Source organism: Uloborus diversus, chromosome 5 (genome assembly GCF_026930045.1).
Source record: "Uloborus diversus isolate 005 chromosome 5, Udiv.v.3.1, whole genome shotgun sequence".
Taxonomy (NCBI): domain Eukaryota; kingdom Metazoa; phylum Arthropoda; class Arachnida; order Araneae; family Uloboridae; genus Uloborus; species Uloborus diversus.
Window position 1 is genome coordinate 111,557,901 of NC_072735.1, and position 21,032 is coordinate 111,578,932.

At 36.2% G+C, this 21,032-nt stretch overlaps 1 protein-coding gene across 1 annotated transcript in view; it reads left to right on the forward strand.

Annotated features, from left to right (window-relative positions):
- The first annotated feature begins 2,867 nt into the window (after positions 1-2,867).
- The window catches only part of LOC129222178 (queuine tRNA-ribosyltransferase catalytic subunit 1-like), a 63,545-nt gene continuing 45,380 nt past the window's right edge, over positions 2,868-21,032 (forward strand). The window contains exon 1 of the mRNA XM_054856643.1: positions 2,868-3,100. Within this exon, the coding sequence (XP_054712618.1) occupies positions 2,873-3,100 (228 nt within the window). The 5' untranslated portion in view covers positions 2,868-2,872. The remainder of the gene's footprint in view (positions 3,101-21,032) is intronic.

Below are 21,032 nucleotides of genomic sequence, written 5' to 3' on the forward strand. Positions count from 1 at the left end.
AAATATAAAAATTTCTCCGCTAATCTTCGTAAAGAAATCAAAAAAGCTTCTCGCAACTACTGGGACAATATATGCAATAGTCTTGGTTCCAGCAAAAATGCCTATCGCATGATTAAAGCCATCGTCTCTAATAAATCCAAGGGGATCACCGAGTCAAACAACATCATCAATATTGGAACCACCTCTGTCTCCTCCGCCCTGGCTCAAGCCAATGCTTTCTGCTTCCATTATTGTTCCCGCTCGTCTCTTCCTGGCATCCCACTCGACTTTAACTTTAATCATAGCCACCATTTAGATAAAAACTTCACCATTCAAGAACTGAACATTGCTATCAACCATATGAAGAACACCTCCCCTGGCGAAGACGGGATCCCCGCAAAAATCTTCAAACTTATGCCTGACAAAATCAAAACCAACCTCCTAAAGAACCTCAACTCCATGTGGGGCAACGTCACCATCCCCGAAAATTGGAAAACTTCTATCATTATTCCTATAAAGAAGCCTAATAAACCCGCTGCTGACATCTCCTCTTACAGACCTATCGCCTTAGGTTCTGTGTCCGCCAAGTTATTTGAACGTCTCATTCTCCGCCGCATCGTTTCGTGGTCCATCTCCAAAAATCTTTTTCACAGTAATCACCTTGGTTTTCTCCCTTTTCGTGACTGTAACACTGCTTTAACTAAATTCTCAGAAGACATCCAAACAGCCCGCAGAAACAAAAAGTTTATCTTTTGCATCAAACTCGACATTAAGTCTGCTTACGATAGCGTCTGGATTGACGGCCTATCATGGAAACTTTTGAAATGCGGCATCAGCGGTAAAACAGCGTGTTGGATCAATAAATTCCTTTCAGCCAGGGTAATCAAAGTTCGGTGGAGAGGAGCCACCTCTTCCTCCCACACCCTCTCTTCTGGGGTTGCCCAAGGATCCGTTCTGGCACCCCTGCTTTTCATGATCTACATGCATGATATTTTCGAAGATATCCCTTTTGGAGCAAAAATACTCATTTACGCTGACGACATCATCATTTTTTACCAAGCTGACACTTCAGAGAATGCTAAACTTAAAATTGAAAAAACCCTCTCCCATATTACCCAGTGGACCCAAAATTGGAGACTTACAATTGCTCCGGAGAAAAGCGTAGCCATGAATTTTTCTAGAAAAAGATATTCTCCCAACTTCCAATTTCATTATAATGGGAATGCCATTCCCTGGGACACCAGCATGAAATTCCTTGGAGTTATTTTCACTAACAATTTTTTATTCAACAGCCACATAATAAATCTTCAGAAAAAAGCTTTCCAACGCCTTAACTACCTCAAAATCATAGCTAATAATAACAGCGGCACCAATGCTAAGAACCTTGTTATCATCGCAAATAGCCTCATTAGGGGATTAATTGACTACAGTTCTATCGTCTACGACGCGGCTAGCCTTTCCAGCCTCAATAAGATTGAAGTGATCTACAATAGCGCTCTTCGATGGGCTCTCGGCCTCCCTCGTTGGACTCCTCTCCCTATCCTCTACCAGGAAGCTAATGAAAACCGTATCAGCGACAGACGTTCTTCAATGATTATTAAGTATACCCTCCATCATTTCTCCCTTGATTGGATGTCTCCTATTTCAAATAAAACTAAAGAACATAGTATCGATAACCGCTTCAAAAGAGACAATCACCACATCTTTCCCCGCCTCTTCGACTATCTCAGAGACAACAATATTCACTATAACAAAATTATAAAGAAAAGATTTAAAGAAGACCTGATCAACATTAATAATTTTTACATTATCTCAGATGGCCTCCCTTTCCAAGACAAGAATATCAACTCGACTATAGCACGCTCATACTTTTCTGAATATCAAACCAATTTTCTTCAAGGTAAAATCATCCTCAGCACAGATGGATCAAAGAATAATAATTTCACCAGTATCGCTGCTATCAACGTTTCCCATAATATCAATGCTGCGGCCATCATTAATAATAATGCCTCCATATTTACAGCTGAAGCCCTAGCTATATCCCTTGCTATCATTGAATTCGCCAATAGCTATGAAGATTATGTTCTCTTTTCTGACAGCAAATCCAACCTAAGTGCCCTCTCTTCGTTCAATCTGAAATCCCATTCAGCTATTTTTTATGCCATCGAAGCAATTGTTGAAGCCCTGCACAAAGTCAAATCTATTACCATTATTTGGGTTCCAAGCCACCTCGGAATTCCGGTAAACGAAAAAGCTGATCTCCTTGCCAGAAATGGGCCCTTTTTAAGCCGCCCCACGTACGATATCGCCTCTGAAGACATCATTACCATGAACAAAAAAGAACTCAAGTCAAAAATCAACAGCGACTGGATTAATTGCAAGTATTTCAACCATAAACCCTACCTTGGATCCATCAAAGACTACATCAACTGGACCCCTAACAGAAAACTTGGAGTTCTCCTAACTAGACTTCGAACTGGGACTCTCCCTGTCAACAAGACTCTCCATCGTTTCAAGTGCAGCGTCTCCCCACTTTGTCCCCTGTGCAATCAAATCGAGACAATTGACCATTTCCTGCTTCAATGTCCCTGTCTCTCTAGCCTGCGGCTTTCCCTTTTTACTCGCCTCAATATCTCGGATCCCAATGTTCCTCTCGCCCACGTGATCTCTCGTATTTGTGCCAATTGTTCTTCCATCCGTGCTTTTTGCACTTTCCTCGCTTGTTCCAATCGCTTTTGAGTTTTTTTTTTTTTTTTTCTTTCTCTCCCCCCCGCCCGTGCATCTCCCGAGCTCTTCCTCCCTTTTTTTCCTGCCGTGGTACAAGCCTCCTCTCGTAGGACAGGCAAAAACCACTCAACTCTTTCAATCAATCAATCAATCGTCGTTTCCAGTCATGGCGGCGTGCGGCACAGAGTTCGCGCTTACTTTTAAAATTCTAAAAACATGTTCAACTACAAAAGCCAGAACTTCCGTACTGACCCTTCCTCATGCTATTGTAAACACACCTGTTTTTATGCCTGTTGGTACTCAAGGAACTCTGAAGGGCCTTTTACCTGAACAAGTAGAGGAGTTAAATTGCAATATGATGCTATCGAACACTTATCATCTCGGAATGCGCCCAGTACGTAAACATCATGTAGATGCTATTTAAGACCTCACGTTGAGTAGATGGAGGTTCTAATTTTGACTTCGGGGCAGTGCCTGATCAGGGCCGTAGCCAGTTTGAACGTTCAGGGTAGGCCAAAAAAATTTTTTGGACAGTCAAAAAATAAAAAGGATAAATTAAAATAAAGTAATAATAAATAATAAAGGTTGTTAGCTTTAATTTAAGTCTTTAAAAATTGTAACTGAGAAGGCGAGATGGGATAGCGATTATTGCTGAAGTTGCTTAGATCCCTTCCAGGGTTTAAGCTGAGTTTAAAAATTCTTTATAGCAAAATGCTAAAAATCAGCCTTGATATCTTTGATGAAATAAATGCACAACAATTGGCAATATTTTTCAAAAACTTGAAAAAAAAATTTATTGTATTGAGGGAGCAAAATGTTATTATTATTATTATTTTTTTAAACCCCAATTATGCATTTATATAGTGCTTATTAAGATGAAACACTGTTGAACTTTATAGCAGTTTACACATGTTAGCTAAGCTTTATAGATAAGATTAAGTTCAATATTGCCATGCTTGTGTAAAACTTAAGAGCTTTTATTCAATAACAACGTAAACATCAAAAACGTTACATCACTTAATCATCAAACGTAAATCTCTTTCTCAAACCCGATAATTCCGAAAAACATCCAACGTCTTACAAAAATCGTAATTCCAATCCCCATCGTTGCCATTCTCAATAACCCAAGTTCTTGTTTACAATCGCCCATCCTACAATCTAGTCGTCCACGACCTAGAGTATATAGTCTTGCAAGTGAATAGGCAACTTCTTGGCTCTTTGCTTACGGAATGTATATACTTCGTCGTTCATATGCTGTGTAGTCTCATCAGTTTCGGGAAACGGGGAGATGAGTTCGCTCGACGGCTTGTAATTCATCATCTGAATAGCTGCACGTCACAGTGTCTAGTGTGCTATCTTCTTCGTTCACAATGTGAAATAGTTTGATTTGTGAAGCGTGTGCAGTAGTCGTATGTGGCCGCCTTTTGCGCCCTTGCCCTTGTGTTCGGAAGTCTGCAACTTGATACACATCTGATGGTAGGACTTTAATTATTGCAAAAGGACCTCGGTACTTGACCTGAGTTTTAGTGCTACTTCCAGTACATTCTGGCGCTCGTTTTATCACAACCACATCGCCAACTGAATACTTATAAGCTTCGCAATGACGTTTGTCAAAACCATGTTTCATTTTCTTCTGAGCTTTCAAAATGTTTTCCTGGGCTTCTTCTCGGAGTGATTCAGGTCGTGAGTATTCATCGGAATCAGGCAACATCTTTTGGAAAATCTCCAAGCTTCACTGGTTTAAAACCGTATAACAGTTCAAAGGGTGGTTTACCTGTCGATTTGCTTGGGGTCCAATTTATACACCTTTGAACATCAGATAGCGTTTTATCCCTATCTTTGTGAGAATCCTTTCGAACAGCTGACGATATCATTGGGATAAGAACACGATTTATTCTCTCGACTTGACCGTTTGCTTGTGGTCTTTGACTGCAATTCAATGTATGTTTTATACCATACTTTGAACAAAACTCTTCAAAACTATCTGACTTGAAACATTGTGCATGATCTGTTACCACACGATTAGGACTTCCAAAATCATTTATAAATTCTTCAAAGTGTTTTAAAACACATTTAGATGAGCAGCTGGAACAAGGACGTAAACGTACAAATTTTGTCAAGTTATCAACAAATACCAAGAGTTCGTTATTGCGATTTGAACTTAGAACACATGGACCCAGAAAATCTAAATGAATTGGGATAGGGTTTAGTTTTCCTTGAACTTTTCCTGATGGAATTTTCGCAAAGGCACATGTTACGCATTGTCGTATATGTTGTCTAATGTAGCTGATCATCCGGGGAAACCAAAACTGTTGAGATATTAAAGAGACAATTTTATCTACTCCAAAATGTCCAGTAAAATCATGAAATTGTACAGCAAGATACTTTCGCATCGACTTGGGCATTACGAATTGTTTTCTTTTCTTCCCATCTACAACTGGCACTTGGTATAAAATGCCGTTGATAAGTTCAAATTTGGCATCAAGATTCTTCTGCTTGTTCAGTTTAGGGTTTTTCAACATTTCAATGATAGCTTGCAGTTCCTCATCTTGTGACTGTATCATGGCTACTTTGTCCTCTCTCGTAGCAATGTATAACACTATAGGCTCCGACTGATTATCTTTTCCCTTGTCTTGCCTACACTGATTTTCATCATCAGCGTTTTCAATTGGAGCACGACTTAGGGCATCAACATGCAGCATTTGAGATCCAGGTCTTTGTTTTACTTCGTAGTCAAATTCGCTCAATTGCTCAGCCCACCTGGTAATTTGTGGTTTTGTATTTCTTTGACTGTTCAAATAAGCTACTGCAGAACAATCCGTAACTAGTGTGTATCTGAGACCAAGAAGCAAGGGTCAAAGTCTATTAACGGACCAAACTCAGCTAATAATTCTAATCTGCTAGAGTGATACTTTTCTTCATCTGTGGTTGTTCTCCGACTAACACAGTAAACAAGATGTAACAAATTATTTTCATCCCGTTGAAGTAACATACTCGCCATTCCCAAAGAACTTGCATCAGTGTGAAATTCAGTTTCATGACGTGGATCAAATAATTTCAAAACTGGCTTTGACATTAATATTCTACGAACCCTCTCAAATGCTTCTTGGTGCCTATAATTCTAGAGAAACGATTGGCCACTCTTCAATAATAGAGTAAGTGGAGCAGCAATGGAGGCATATCTTTTAATGAATCGTCGAAAGAATCCTGTCAGTCCTAAGAATCAGCATACTTCTTCCTTAGACTTTGGTACAGGAAATTCAGAAATTGCAGGGAGTTTTCTCGGTCCAGGTCGAATATCTTCTCTGGTCACAACAAATCCCAATACTCAACTTCAGACATTCCAAACTCACATTTTGATAATTTCAGAGTTAATCCTGCATTACTTAAACGTTTAAGCACTTCTCGCAGTTTAATCATCATGGTTTCAAAATCTAAGCTTCCAAAAAAAATATCATCCACGAAACACGATACACCATTCCACAATAAATCTCCCAAAGCTAGCGACATACACCGTTGAAACACGGAAGGACCATTCGCTAAATCGAAAAACATACATGTTGGTTCAAAATGCCCATCGGGAGTCGTAAATGCTGCTTTTTGAGAGGATTCATTGTCCATTGGGATCTGGTTAAAACCTTGGCAAGTGTCAAGTATGCAAAACAAATTATAACCAGATAGTTGGTCGAGCAAATCATCAAGGCATGGTAAGGGGAATTTATCTTTGACTGTTTGAGAATTTAATTGCCTGTAATCGATTACCATCCGATATTCCCCCGTTTTTTTCTTTACTAGCAAAACTGGACTACTATATTCGGAAGAGCTGTCTCTAACTATTCCTTGTTCTTTTAATTCTTGAATAATATGGCGTAACACTTCCCGTTCATGATGAGAAGCGCGATAAGGTGAGCGAGCTACAGGTGAGCTACCTGGTTTTTCAGAAATACACATCAATGTATTATTGATGCATCCAAGTTCATCTGGTTTTAGTGCTATGCATGCTCTGTATTCATTCAATAAATTGCATATTTCCTGTTGTTGTTGAATGTCTATACAAGGGCCGACTTGAATGCTTTCACGTGTAATCTTTTGCCTAATGACTTCTTTTGCCATCAAAATATTAATTTTTCTACTGTCTTCTACTGAATCAGTTTCATTAGGATTTGGTCGATCTTGAGAGGCTCAGGTTGTAAAATCCCTCTTTTAATAACGTGATTTTTTTTGAGATGCATAGTTTGGTAACTAAAGTTGGCGACTGGTAGTATTGTTTTACCACCATCAAGGTAAACTGCTGTTTCAAGATCTTCACTCTGTTCCTTAACTAACACAATTCCATTTTTCTGATCAACGTTGCTTACTACATGGATTAATTGCACCGTACGGGGTTGTATTTGAACAGGTTCGGAAACTCTGAATACAACTTTTTCTGGGACTTCATCGACTTCGATATTGCACATCTTCTTAAACTCACTGATGTGAAACAGTTTAGACATTCCCTGCTTTCGAACCATGACTAAATCGGGAAAATCTATAATGTCATTTCCAGTGAGAATATTAGGTCCCTCAAAAGTGCCATTGAACACCACATAAAGCTTGACATCTGTCAAATTTACATTGTCCACTGTTACTTGTGCTGTGACTATTTTAAAAAACTCCGTAACTCCACCGATACCCCATATGTTGGTTGAAATTTTACTTAAGATGATCGCATTTATTTTAGTTACAAATGTTTCTTTAATCATTGATATGTCTGCTGCGGTATCCATAATTGCCTCCGTAGTGATGCCGTTAATAACGACAGTCTGAGTACTTACGTTTCTGTCCGAAGGATTCGAATGAGAAATGTTCACTAGAGGAGAAATAGGGGGTTTTTGTGGACAATCCTTTGTTCCATGACCTTCCATTCTCCACCTGGTACACAACTTTAGTCGTCTCAATTTTAGACAGTCACGAGAAAAATGTCCCTTTTCATTGCAGTTATAACATACTATGGATTCTGTAGCTCTAACACGCGAAATGTCTTTATTCCAACTTTCATTTGAAGTATGATTCTTTCTCAAAATAAACTCTGGACGGTCATTCACTTGAAGTTTACCCTTAAAAGAATTGTTTAGTTCTATGTATTCATCTATCTTATTAGTCAATTCAATTGGTGTATTTAATGATGACCATGTGCTCAAATAGTAATCTCTTACTGCAGAAGGAGCCACCTCTTTGATACGATCAGAGATTATCAGTCCTTTTAAGTGGTTCACTCTCAATTTTCAGTCCTGTAGTCCATCCGGTAAAATATGTTTCTAACTCATAATAATATTCACGCCAGCTCTTTCCATCCTTAATCTTATGTGAGTAAAATAGTTGTCTGAACTTTTCGGGACTTAATTTATATCGCTTTAAAAGCAAATCTTTCACGTAAGCATAATCTTCGGCATTTTTTTCTGGTTCCTTCAGAATTAATTCAACAATATCACTTGGCAATACTCCAGTAAGACATGCCATCCACAATGTCGATTTCATTTTAACTCGCGTCATCACTCTTTCGAAATGGACAAGATACAACCCTATGTCGTCGTTAATTGAATCGAATTTTCTTAACTGAGCTTGCCAATCCACCTTTGGTAATTCTGACACTGCGCTGCTGGTAATAGTCTTTGCTTCTGACTCTAATTTCTTTAACTGAAGTTTGTGTTGGCGCTTTTCGCGCTCAATTTCATGTTGGCGCTTCTCTCGCTCAATTTCCTTTTGGTACTGGAGCTGTTCCCTTTCAAATTCCTGTTGGCGTTGCAACTTTTCAATTTCCTGTTGGCGCTGTTCATTTTCATGTTGGCGCTTTTCCCATTCAATTTCCTGTTATCGCTTTTCCCTTTCAATTTCTTGTTGGCGCAGTTCATTTTCATGTTGGCACTTTTCCCTTTCAATTTCTTGTTGGCGCTGTTCATTTTCATGTTGGCGCTTTTCACGTTCTTCTTCACTGAGACGTTCGACATCTAAGCTCGAAATGATGCCCTTAACTATTTCTTCTTCATAATTGTCATTACTTAAGATAACTTTGATCAAACGTATAACTGTTAGGTTTTTAACATCATCTTCTCTTAACTCAGTGGCAATATATTGCAAATCTCTCTTCCTGACTCTTGATAAATAGGACATTGCTTCAAAAAAAATTTTTATTATCCCACTTCTGAAGTGTAAAACTTAAGAGCTTTTATTCAATAACAACGTAAACGTCAAAACGTTACATCACTTAATCATCAAACGTAAATCTCTTTCTCAAACCCGATAATTCCGAAAAACATCCAACGTCTTACGAAAATCGTAATTCCAATCCCCATCGTTGCCATTCTCAATAACCCAAGTTCTTGCTTACACTTGCTTCCTCTCTTGGATTGTGCATCTTTTTTAATCTTCTTTTTTGTATTATATTGGAGCAAAAAAAGCGAAAATGCCATGTTCCATTTTTGCAAGAGTCTTTGTATGAGATGTAATTAAATGATAGGGAAATGGGTTTCGGAGGCTCTTAATTTTAGCACTAAAATGCAATATTAGACTATCTTTAGAGATGCTAATTGGGGAGGGAGGGGGGGGGGGGGATCAGGGCACAACACTAGAAGTTTTCAGAATTTGTTGTCTTAAGAATGCATTTTAGATGATCTTTGGTTATATATTAGGAGTAGAAAGGGCTCAGTGGTTCTCCCTCAGACAGTTTTTTAAATTGAAACTTTAAAAATGCAACTGTAGATTATGTCCGATATTGTTATGGAGAGAGGGGTTCCATATCAAATCAATCAATGGTCAAAACGTCATGTCTTTAGATTTTGCTCATTTTTTGTTCCAATGGAGAATTACCACAACAGAGAAAATATACAAAGTTTTGGATTTTTTCTCTCATTTGTTTTCGAGTTATAATATTTTGAAGTTTTGACGAAGTTGAAAATTTTTCCTGAAATGTTTTCTTTAAACGGCCGTAATTAAAAAACTATTTGACTCAAAGAGTTAAAATTGGTAGTGTTTTGTTCTGTATTTAATAAGGTTTTATAAAATATATGACATGACCTAGTTCTACCTTTTTCTTTTTTTTAAATATTTTTTTGAAAAAAAAAAATTTTAATTTAAAAAAACTCAAAATCGAAATTTTAAATTTTTTTGAAAAAATTTGTTATTAAGTCTTACTTTAGCAACATTTATGCAAAATTTCATGATGGCATTATTGTGGTATCATAAGAAAAAAAAATATTTCCTCTTTCAACATCTTTACTCATGTAACAATTCATATTGCTTGACCAGCTGGATCATCCAAAGGGGGTGGAGGGTGGAGGGATGGCAAAGACTGTGCCATTAAGATTTTTAAGGGGATGTTTAAGGGGCATTTTTCTCTGTAAAGAGGTTTCATCCCTGTAGGGGGGGGAGGGGGGCTGTACAGTATTTGAGGAGGTGTTATTGGCACCCTTGGCTTGATTCCTTTATATATATATATATATATATATATATATATATATATATATATATATATATATATATATATGTATGTTTATTTATACAGAAATATATATATATATACAGTGAAACTTCGATAACTCGAAATTGCAGGGAAAGCGAAAAAAATTCGAGTTATCGAAAATTCAACTAATCGAAAACAAAACTAAAACTATAGAAGAAAAAGAAAATGATACCACTAAAACTCAAAAAATTTATAACATGCTCAAAAAAGTGATAAAATAATGTACCAGTGATACTATATACATACATGACATAATTAACATATAATTGTAAAAATTAAAGAATTTATGTAGGTTGAAAAACAAATTTAAATTTGTATGCATAATGAACAACTTTTTAACTTACCAAAAAGGACATAGGTGTCATTTTTAAAAAAAATCTGTAATCAAACATTGCTTTTGCGCGGATATTTGTTCTTTCACTAAATAATCTTCGGATACTTTTAATGCATCAAAGAGAGAGTCTGGAACATTCGGACGCGATTCTACAAAAACGCCCAATATATCTGCTGCTCGTTTTGCATCTTGAATCGAAGGTAATTTTATCACTGGCTCAAATACTTCTACCTCTTCATCACCAGAATCTTTTTCGCTTTTTTCCGTTATGCTTGATAAAATTTCTTCATCTGTCGGGTATTCAGTCACTAAAACTCCGTCATCAACTGACACAAAATCCATAAAATCTCTGTCGGTAGGAATGTTCATTTTATTTTGTAAAACGCCCCACTCACTTTGAAAATTTATACCGTCCATATTTTCGTCTTCTTCGTATTCATTATCTAGCTCCAAACAAGATATATCTTTTACAAAACCAGCCTTTTTAAAACAGTTAACAATTAATTGTCTGTTGTGTAACATCACTCCGTGCTTTCCGCAGTTCCCGGAGACTGTCGAGCAGAGTAATGCAAGGAACCGAATTCTCTTCCAGACACTGTAGAATTTTTAATACAACACGTTTTCTGTAGTGAACCTTTAAATTTTTTATGATCCCCTGATCATAATAGAAGTTGTGTTCGGAGGAAGAAATTCCAATTTAATTGCAGTTAAGTTATTTGCCGCTGCCTTGGGATGTGCAGGGCAATTATCAATAAACATTACAATTTTTCTTCCAGCTGAGATAAATTTATTATCTATTTTTTTAAGCCAAGATTTGAACACCTCTGAAGACATCCAGGCTTTACTATTGCTTGTGTAATCGACTGGCAAAGACTTGACGCTGTTAAAGCATCTCGGCTTCTTAGTCTTACCGATAACAAGCAAAGGCAGCTTCTCCGTGCCTGACGTATTGCTTGCTACCATAACAGTTATGCGTTCTTTGCTCCGCTTTCCACCCGAACATGTGTCACTTTTTATAGTAAAAGTTTTGTCAGGGAGACATTTGAAAAAAAGTCCCGTCTCATCTGCATTAAAAATATCATTTTCATTGTACTCCATTAGAATAGTTTTTAATACTTTTTCTTTCCATTCTTCGCAAATTTTTTCATCCACTACTACGCTTTCGCCACAAATGGTTCGGTACACAATGTTGTGTCGAGTTTTAAATTTGTCTAGCCAACCTGCGCTAGCTTCAAAATTTGAAATGCCGATATTTTTTGCGAAAGTTTCTTCTTTTTCACGTATGATTGGTCCAGATAACGGAACATTTTTCTCTCTCGCTACTAGCATCCACTTTACTAAGGCCTCTTCAAGCTCTGGATACCTTCCATCCTTAAGGCGTTTTCTTTTTGCATTAAATTTTTCGTCAGCAACCGCTTGGAGGTAGACATTTCGGTTTTTTAAAATTGTTGAAAGCATACTTGGAGGCACACCAAACTTCAATGCAATGTCCTTCTTTTTTGCTATGCCTAAATCGACTTCTTTGATCAGCTCAACTTTTTCTTGCAAATTTAAAATTTTAAGTTTTCTCTTAGCCATTTTTTTAAGGTCTAAACTTTGAGGGATAAGCGAGACAGCCCCTCATTCACACGCTTTCTTTAACACATAAAGAAAAACAGCAAATTTAGAACGACCTTACAGCTTTGTAGAACAAAACGCTAATTCGAGAAAGAATCCCTTCTGTCGAGACAACAGTCCCCGCCCGACCTTTTTTCCCCAAAAGTGGATATTTCAGTCCTAAATGTACCGCCCCCCCCTTTCTCTATTTTTTTCTGTCCCGGGCTCCGCAAAGTCAGAGCTTTGGTTTCCCCCTGTGCAGGTTTTTCTTTTTAAGAAAAAAAAAAAAATGAAGCAAACAATACCTATAGGAAAAAAAAAGATAAAACATTTACAAGGTTACCTACAAAATATCGAATTCCCATTTATTAGATCTACTTGGTCTAGACGTCTTTTGATGCAATGCAGTGGTGCTAGCTTTTTTCTTTTTGTTCATACTAGAAGAAAAAAAACGATTTCGACTTATAGAGTTACATTAGCATGGAAAATTTGACAAGGTCAGGGGGGAAAATTCGGCTCATCGAATATTTCGACTCAACGAAATTCGGTTTATCGAAAATAATTAACATGCATTCTCCGTTCAGTTGGACGGGAATTAATAACCACTTCGGCTTGTCGAAGTTTTCGACTCATCAAAGTTCGACTTATCGAAGTTTCACTGTATATATATATATATATATATATATGTATATATATATATATGCAGGTTTTTTTAAATAGACAAGAATTAAAATTTACTAACTGAAAATATATTAGTCTACTTATCGATGGCAAATGGTCCGTAATCGAAAGTGTTGAAATAATTCAGTAAAGCAAAGGTCTCCAATCAACATTTTTTCAATGCTATATTCATGGGTTGATACAGTAGAAGAGCTTGACCATCATGAGTCATGCTTCAGCACCATGGGTGCAAGACCTTCCGTCTCAGGACGGATTTCCGTCTTGGACAAAATTTCCGAGACGGAGGTCGGGACGAAATAAATTTGCTAACTTTCTTTAAGTTTTTACTTAAAAAAGAAAATTTGAGTGTTTGAAAAATATGCTTTAATATATTACTGGACCGTTCATAACCACGAATTTACATCGACCTTCTCTCGGTTTTCCGCCATGGGCTTGTTTTGTTTGCAACGTGCTTTTGGAGGAGTGACTTTTCGACTGGAGCCGTTTGTCTTTTTTTTAGGTATAGCTGTGTTATTTCAAACTCACTGCATTGCAGAACGAGGAGTTGCTCGCTATTCTTCCTGATTTTTCGAAACAATCGGCTCTAATTGAAAACTTAGCCTTTTCTTATGCTATTTTCGGTCATCTTTTCGTTTTTTTTTTTCATTTACGCGTGTTTTTTTTTTTGCAAACTTTACGCGCATTTATGAAAGCTATGTACGCTCTTAAAATGTCTTAAGAGTTGAATCTAAACCACCGAATGAGAGTGATTGCTGACTAGATGAAATGTTTTCGCCACAGCAAAGGGCATCCGCATACCAGATAAAACGGAAACTCAGGGATTTTTTATACTTTAATGAAATTGGGAATTTTGGAAATAATCGAGGAAAACTTTCAAGCTGGTTGGAAACACCGATGGGCAACCATTCCTGCATTTTTGACAAAGACTTGAGGAATCACTAAATTCCAATGTCATTGAATCTAATACTCGCTAGAATAGAAATATGGGGAGGGGGAGAGAAAGGAAAGGAGAAAAATAAAGGCAGCACGAGTTTGTGAAAAAAACGCTGCTCTTGCAAAGAGGGTAAGTCCGCAAATTGACCCACGATACTGAGGACTTAAAACGTTTATATTTTGGACAATCTGAGAGGAGGGGGGGGGGGGGCTACTCAAGGACTCCAGCATAAAATATCGAAAATGAATTGAAAACCATTTTTGAAGCTCGGAGTGGTTCGATATTTCTCCTCTGCAAAACTCTTAAAAATTTAAAAGTCAAAAAGTTTTAGGCTCTCTTTAATGATGTAAAAGTGGGGAGGGGGAAGTTTAAAAAAAATCAAACTGGAGTCTTAAAAACACTAATTTAGGCAATCTTTGGTGAATTTATGATATAAGGTTTTGGTGTTCTAATATGAAAATGTTTTGTAGCTGATGTATTAAAACTATTTGAGGCTATACTTAAATGACTTAAGTGAAAGGGCATTTGGGACTCTCTCCCAGAAAGTGTTTGTAATTGAAGTCTTAGAACTTTTAGGATGTTTTTGGCAATGTCAAGAGGGAGGGAGGGGGCTCTCTTTGGGCGAAATTCCGAAACTGGAGTCTTAAAAGCGCAACTTTAAACCGTCTTTGGGTTCGGGGTTCCTCTTCCCCAAAAAATATTCAAAGCTGAAGTATTCGAAACTCAGCTTTAGGTAATCTTAGGAAGACTGAAGAAGAGGGAATTGGAAGCCTTTATCTCAATAAATTTATAATTTAAATTCTTAAATCCTCGGTGATGAAAAGTGGAAACCGCAAATTGAAGTCAAATTTAGTGAACTTAGGGGAAGGAGTTCGGGGGGGGGGGGGGGGGGGGTTCTCTCCCCGAAAATTTCTCCGTGCTGAAGTATTGAAATGTTATTTTGGCTATTTTTGAGTGAGTTAAGAGTTAGAGAATTCAGGGGCCTTTCTCGAAACATTTTCAAAATTGAGATCTTAAAACTTTGGGTTGTCTATGGCGATGTGTGGAGGGGAGTTGCTTTCTCAATAGAAAAATAAATCTTAAACAAAAACTTACACTGCGTTTAGTAAACACAATGGAAGGGGGGGGGGTATTCCGCACCCCAGCCCGAAATATTTCCATTTCTGAAATTTTTAGAGCTTTGTTTTGGGCTATGTTTGGATGACTTAAGGGGAAGGGTGTTGGAAGATTCTTTCAAAAAGTTTCCGAAATCAAAGTATTAAAACTTTTTAGGCGGTCATAAGTCATGTTTGTAGGTAAAGGGGGTACTATTCCTACAAAAAAAAAAAAAAAATAGGAACTGAAGCCTTAAAAATTGAAATTTAGGACATTTGTAGTGAACTCAGAGCGAAAATATTTTGATGCTGAAATATTTAAAGCGCCACTTTAGGCTATATTTGAGTGCCTTAAGAGGGATGCGATTCGGGGACCCTGCTTGGGGTTAGGATTCAGTTCCCCTATTACATTTTTTTAATTAATGAATATTGGAAAGGGTACCTTGTTCAAAAAATATATCTACTTCACTGAAGCTTTTTTTTATTGCTAATTTCACCACCTGGTATCTTATAAAAGAATTGTTTTTCAAATGAAGACTGTGGGGGGAATGGTGCCAGTTCATTATCATTAGTCGCCCGTACCCTTCCCACACCTTTCCTTCTTTTGTGCTTTGTTGGCGCTACCTTGGGTAGACTTTCCGATCAGAACTGATTTATGTTGCAAAAGTGAAAATCTTATGTCCAAAGCGATTTTATTGCTACAATAAAAATGTTTACGATCGATAAAAAAACTATTGGTGGGGAGCTCCGAACGCTTTTACCCCTAACATTATCCAACATCGTCTAAAATTGCGTTTTTTGAACTTCAATTTCGAAATATTGCCGAAGGAGGGTTCCTGAACTCCATCCCTTCAATAGTGCATTCAAAAGGGAGTACAAACGTTATGAAAGATGGAGTACAATTTCGTTTTTATAGCTACAATTTCGGGGAGAGCCCAGAGCGCCTCCCCCCCCCTCTTTCCCCAATATTTTTTGAAGGTTGCCCAATGTTGTGATTTTCGGACTATCAGTTTGAAATAATTGATATAAGAGTCCCTGAACCCCCCCTTTCCCGGAACTTTATCAAAATGGCCTACCATAGCGTTTTTTGGACTCAAATTTGGAAAAATGTCTGGGGGAGAGCCCCCAGACCCCCCCCCCCCCCTTATTGCCGGATATTAGGTTTTTTGGAATTATGATGCCAAAACGCTTAAATACTGCAATTTAAAGGATTAAATTTTAAATCAAACACAGATTCCAAAACTGGCATTATTAAAATCTACAACATTTATACACAAATTTTTCCTTAAGCCCGCATGCGGGCGGGGGAGGGGGTGTTGGGCTGAAAATATTTTCCGTCTTGAACACATCACCATACTTGCACCCATGTTCAGCACCTACATCCCTGCTACCCATCCCCTAAGTAGCCACTCCCACTTATCAGCTGCCTGCTGTAACGAACCCTTAGGCTTTCTCCCACTACAGAGGCAATGAAATCTTCAGTACTTTGTATGTTCTTGGACAGTGGCATTCTAAATTTTACTGCTTGCTTTCTTTGAGAAATTTTTTTCCAAGTTTTATTGTTATTTTAATGTTAAATTTATGCATATTTTTGTTGTTAAGAGCCAACTTTCAGTTGAAAATGGATAAACAATGGAGCATATTTTGCTGCAATCCATTTAAAAAGGAAGGACATTGGGTGAAAAAAGATCTAAGAACTGCAAGCTTGTGGATGACAATACTAACATATGGCATTGAAGAAGGAATGAAAATTTGTACTGCTTGTCGCATACAATTAAGTAAGCAAAAACATTCTTCAGTTCCTGAAACTGATGATGTTATGAGTGAGTTCAGCAAAGATCCAAAACCAGGCTCTAGTAGAGAGGATCCCGAGTTCATGAGCCCTCATAATGGGGATGTAAAGTTTGAAGAAATTGTGGGCTATATTGCTTGTGCCTATGACAGCAAATGGTGATTAGGATATGTAATTTCAAAAGATCAGGTAGAAGAAGAAATCCAGGTTTCTTTCCTTCATCCTTGCGAACCATCATCATCATTCATTTATTCAAGAAAAGCAGACATTTTGACCTTTTCTAAAAATTTTGTTCTGTGCAAATTACATCCTGTCACTGCTACAAGCAGAACATACCAAGTCTCGAAAAAGGAGATGGGAAAAGCAACTGAAATCTTACATAAGAAGAAAGTATATCTATACTAGGACTTACAAATTGAGTTCTATAGTAGCAAAGTGAGTTACACACATCTCAAACTGCTTCTTAATGGGCTTAAAAAAATATTGAATTTTATATTGTAGCAATTAAATTATATATATAAATAAAACTTAAATTTGTTTTTAAAATATGGCTAAAAAAGCTTCAGTAACTTTTAAATTGAAGTTTTCAAATTTAAATAAAATTTAGATTTTTTATTCAATAATAAATATTTTTTCACCGAAAAAATTGTTTGAACTTGTTAATATGCTTGCAATACTGCCAAGTACTTGTTTTTCTGCGCAATAGTCCCGATTTAAACTTTTAACTACTTTCCATTAGAACAAATGTTTTTTACAAATAAAATTGAAGCAATTGTTTGAAAGAGAAATGTTTTTTCTCCGTGATACCACAAAAATGCCATTATGAAATTTTGAATTTATGTTGCTTAAAGAAGCCTAAGTACCTTGTTTTTTTTTTCCAAGAAAATTAAAAATTTTTATTTTTACAAAAAAATTTTTTTTTTAAATAAATGATTTTTTTTGTAGCTAGGCTTTGTTATATATTTTTTAAAACCTCCTAAAATACTGAACAAAACAGCACAAGTTTTAATCTTTTAAGTCAATTAGTTCTTTGATAATAACCTTTTAAAGATTACTAAACGATGTAAAATTTATGATGCTTCCAGAGTTAAAAAAATTTATAACTTTGGAGAGAATTGTTGAAAAAATTTGAAACTTCAGATTTGTCATCATGGAGGTGTGTATCATAGACAGATTAAAAATCATTACATTCTAAAACATTGACTTTAAAAATTTATTTTTTATTGGTTGATTTGACATGAAATGACCTATTAAAGCACTGTTGAAAGAGGAAAATTTTTTTTTTCTGCATGATACCAAAAGAATGCCATCTTGAAATTTTGAACAAATGTTGCTAAAAAAAGGCTAAGTAACATATATTTTTTTCAAGAAAATTAAAAATTTCGATTTTGAATTTTTACAAATTAAAAAAAACTTTTTTATTAAAAAAATTATAAATTTTTTTTTTTAGCAACTGGGCTTTGTTATATATTTTTAAAAACCTCATAAAAGACTGAACAAAACAGCACCAATGGTAGACTTCTAAGTCAAATAGTACTCTAATAATAGCCATATTAAGATTTTAATTAATGCAAAATTTCAAATTCCTCCAAAATTTAAAAAATGCATAACTTTGCAAAGAATTGTTGAAAAAATTTGAAACTTCAGTTTTTTCATCCTGGAGGTAAGTATAATAAACAGACAAAAAATCATAACCATCCAAAACATTGACCTTCAAAATGTATTTTTTATTGGTTGATTTGATATGGAATGACCCTTCTAGAGCTCTCCCCTGGAAAATTTTCGAAATTCTCGCTGTATGAATGCAGTTAGGGGACCGGCAATATTTTGAAATTCAGGCTCTAAAAGTGTAGTTTTAGTGAACTGTAATAATTACTGGAGAAGTATTCGGGGGTTCTCCCCCAGAAGTGTTTCGAAATTGTAGCCCTTAAGACAAAGTTCAAGATTACCTTAAATGATGTTGACAAGATTAAGACGGAGACGATCCCCCAGAAAATGTTCAAAGTTAGCTTTTCAAATGCATTTTAGACTCTCTTTGGAAGTGTTAGTGGGAAGAGAAGTTTGGGGGCTCTGCTGTGGTAATTTTCCAAGATTAAAATTCCAGAAACTCAACTGTAGGTTATGTTTGATGATGTTATTAAGAGTTCAGTAGCTTTTATCGAAATTTCTTTCAGATTTTAAACACTAAAACAAAATTTTTGACAAGCTTTGTTGATTCTAGGGGATGAGAAGGTTCAGGGATCGGATCACAGAAATTTTTTGAAACTGAAGTCCAAAAGACAAAAGAGTCTTTGATGATAGGATAGGGGCCCCTCTCCTGAAGACTTTTTAAATTTCAATCCTAAATACGTAATTGTGGATTATCTTTGATGACGGTAGTCGATAAGAGAAGGGATGGTGTTCAGAACTCTTCCCAGGAATTTTTTTTAAGTCTAAGTTTCAAAAACGTCCTTCTATGGCTACCTTTGGTGATGTAAAATGAAGGAATTCTAGTTCAGGAACCTCCCTCCCTTCTCTTTTCTTGGCTGCATCCAGGTGCAGATTCAGGGGAGGGTCATAGGATCAGCTGACTCCCCTGTGTGATAAGAATTGTTTTTTTAATTATCAAACTTTAAATTTTTAGATCCGAAAAAATAGTGTATGGAATTAACGTTCACTCTGTAAAGTATTTCTTCTCGGCGCGTCATAATTCAAAGGCTTGACCAGGCCCTACTGGTCTATTGCTTTTTCGAATTTTTTGTACTTTTTCAAAAGAACAACGCTTTTTTAGAGCACTCTTCCACCTCAAATCACATGTTGTGCATGTGTTGTGAGTGCTTTAAAATGTGTATGTAAATGTATGAACTGTTTTATATCTGTAATCGAATTTGGGGGAATATGATCCTTGGTGCAGGTGGAAGTACTGAAAAATTCAGGGGGGGCGATGGGTGAAAGGGTTTTGATCTCGTTTGGGGTGAAGTGGGGTGGGGGTGGGGGGTGCTCCGTAGCATATGGGGGGGGGGAGTATGCCATCACCCTTTTGGGGATGGGCACCTCTGCTTAGCTGGTATACTCTTTTATGTAGGCGGTACAACACTCTGATCATTGAAACTTGACCCCCCCATTCAAAGTTTTCTGGATCCGCCCCTGGCTGCATCCCCATCTTCTTTTATTGTATTAATTTATATACGTTCGGATAAATCTGCAACGGTCTACCTCTGGCGTCACAAGAATGGGTGGAGCTACGTAACCTTCTGACGTCACATCGTTTCTTTTGCTAGTTGATTTTCGCGTTTGATAATTTTTTCTTTTCGCTTTTCGATCTTATTTTTTTATTTATTTATTTCTCTTTTTTATCTTTATTTCCTTTTTGTTATTGTTATAAAACAGAAAGGGAGTTAATTTTTTAAAGCAATAACGGTTTTATTTCATATTTAATTAAAATATTATTTGTTTTTAAGATATAAATTTGGCGTGATAAAAGGTATGATTATTTTATTCGAAAAATGGGAGGGGGGGGGGGAAGAGGTATCAAGATTAGTTTTTCAAGTTATTTACCAAATATATTTTATTTTAGCTATTTAAGGGAAACATTTTGTGGGGAAAATAGGTTTTAATTTTCTGTAAAATAAAACGGTATGCGAAAAAGGAATGGGAAAAAAAAATTTTGAAAAAAAAAAAATAGAACCGACTTCAAAATTGCTCTAAAAAGTGAAAAATAATTTTATTCTTTAAACACCTTCGATAATACTTTTAAACATAATTTTTGAAGTTGGCGCAAAAACGATCGATAAAATCATTCACAGCCATAACTCAACTACAAGTATAAATTTAACCAGGTCCAGTTTCTTCACTACCACATGCATTACGCATTGATGACAGCATATTTGAGTAACGATATAAATGTTTCGTTCCTAAGTTTGGATGATTTTTTGATAAAAATATGAACGAAGCATGGTTACAATGGATTTTACTTTTTGTTTTTGCGCCAACTTCAAAAATTATGTTTAAAAGTATTATCGAAGGTGTTTAAAGAATAAAATTATTTTTCACTTTTTAGAGCAATTTTGAAGTCGGTTCTATTTTTTTTTTTTTTCAAAATTTTTTTATTTCATTCTTTTTAGTGTAAACGTAGATATTTCAGTAAAAGTAAGAAGTTACCTAGTAAGAAGTGCGGCTCTATATCACTGTATTGCTTTATAAAAGCCTTTATTCAAAATTATCATTACAATTACTATTAATGTTAGTTATATGGCACCAAACTTTTATAACAATGAGTTTCATATTGTCGCGTAGATGAAGATAGCGAAGACAATGTGAAAGCCAAATGAAGCGAATACTCGTTAGTCTCAACTCGAGATCTTTATTCAGAACCACGAATGAACGTTACATCTCCTTATATACAACTTGAAAAAGTG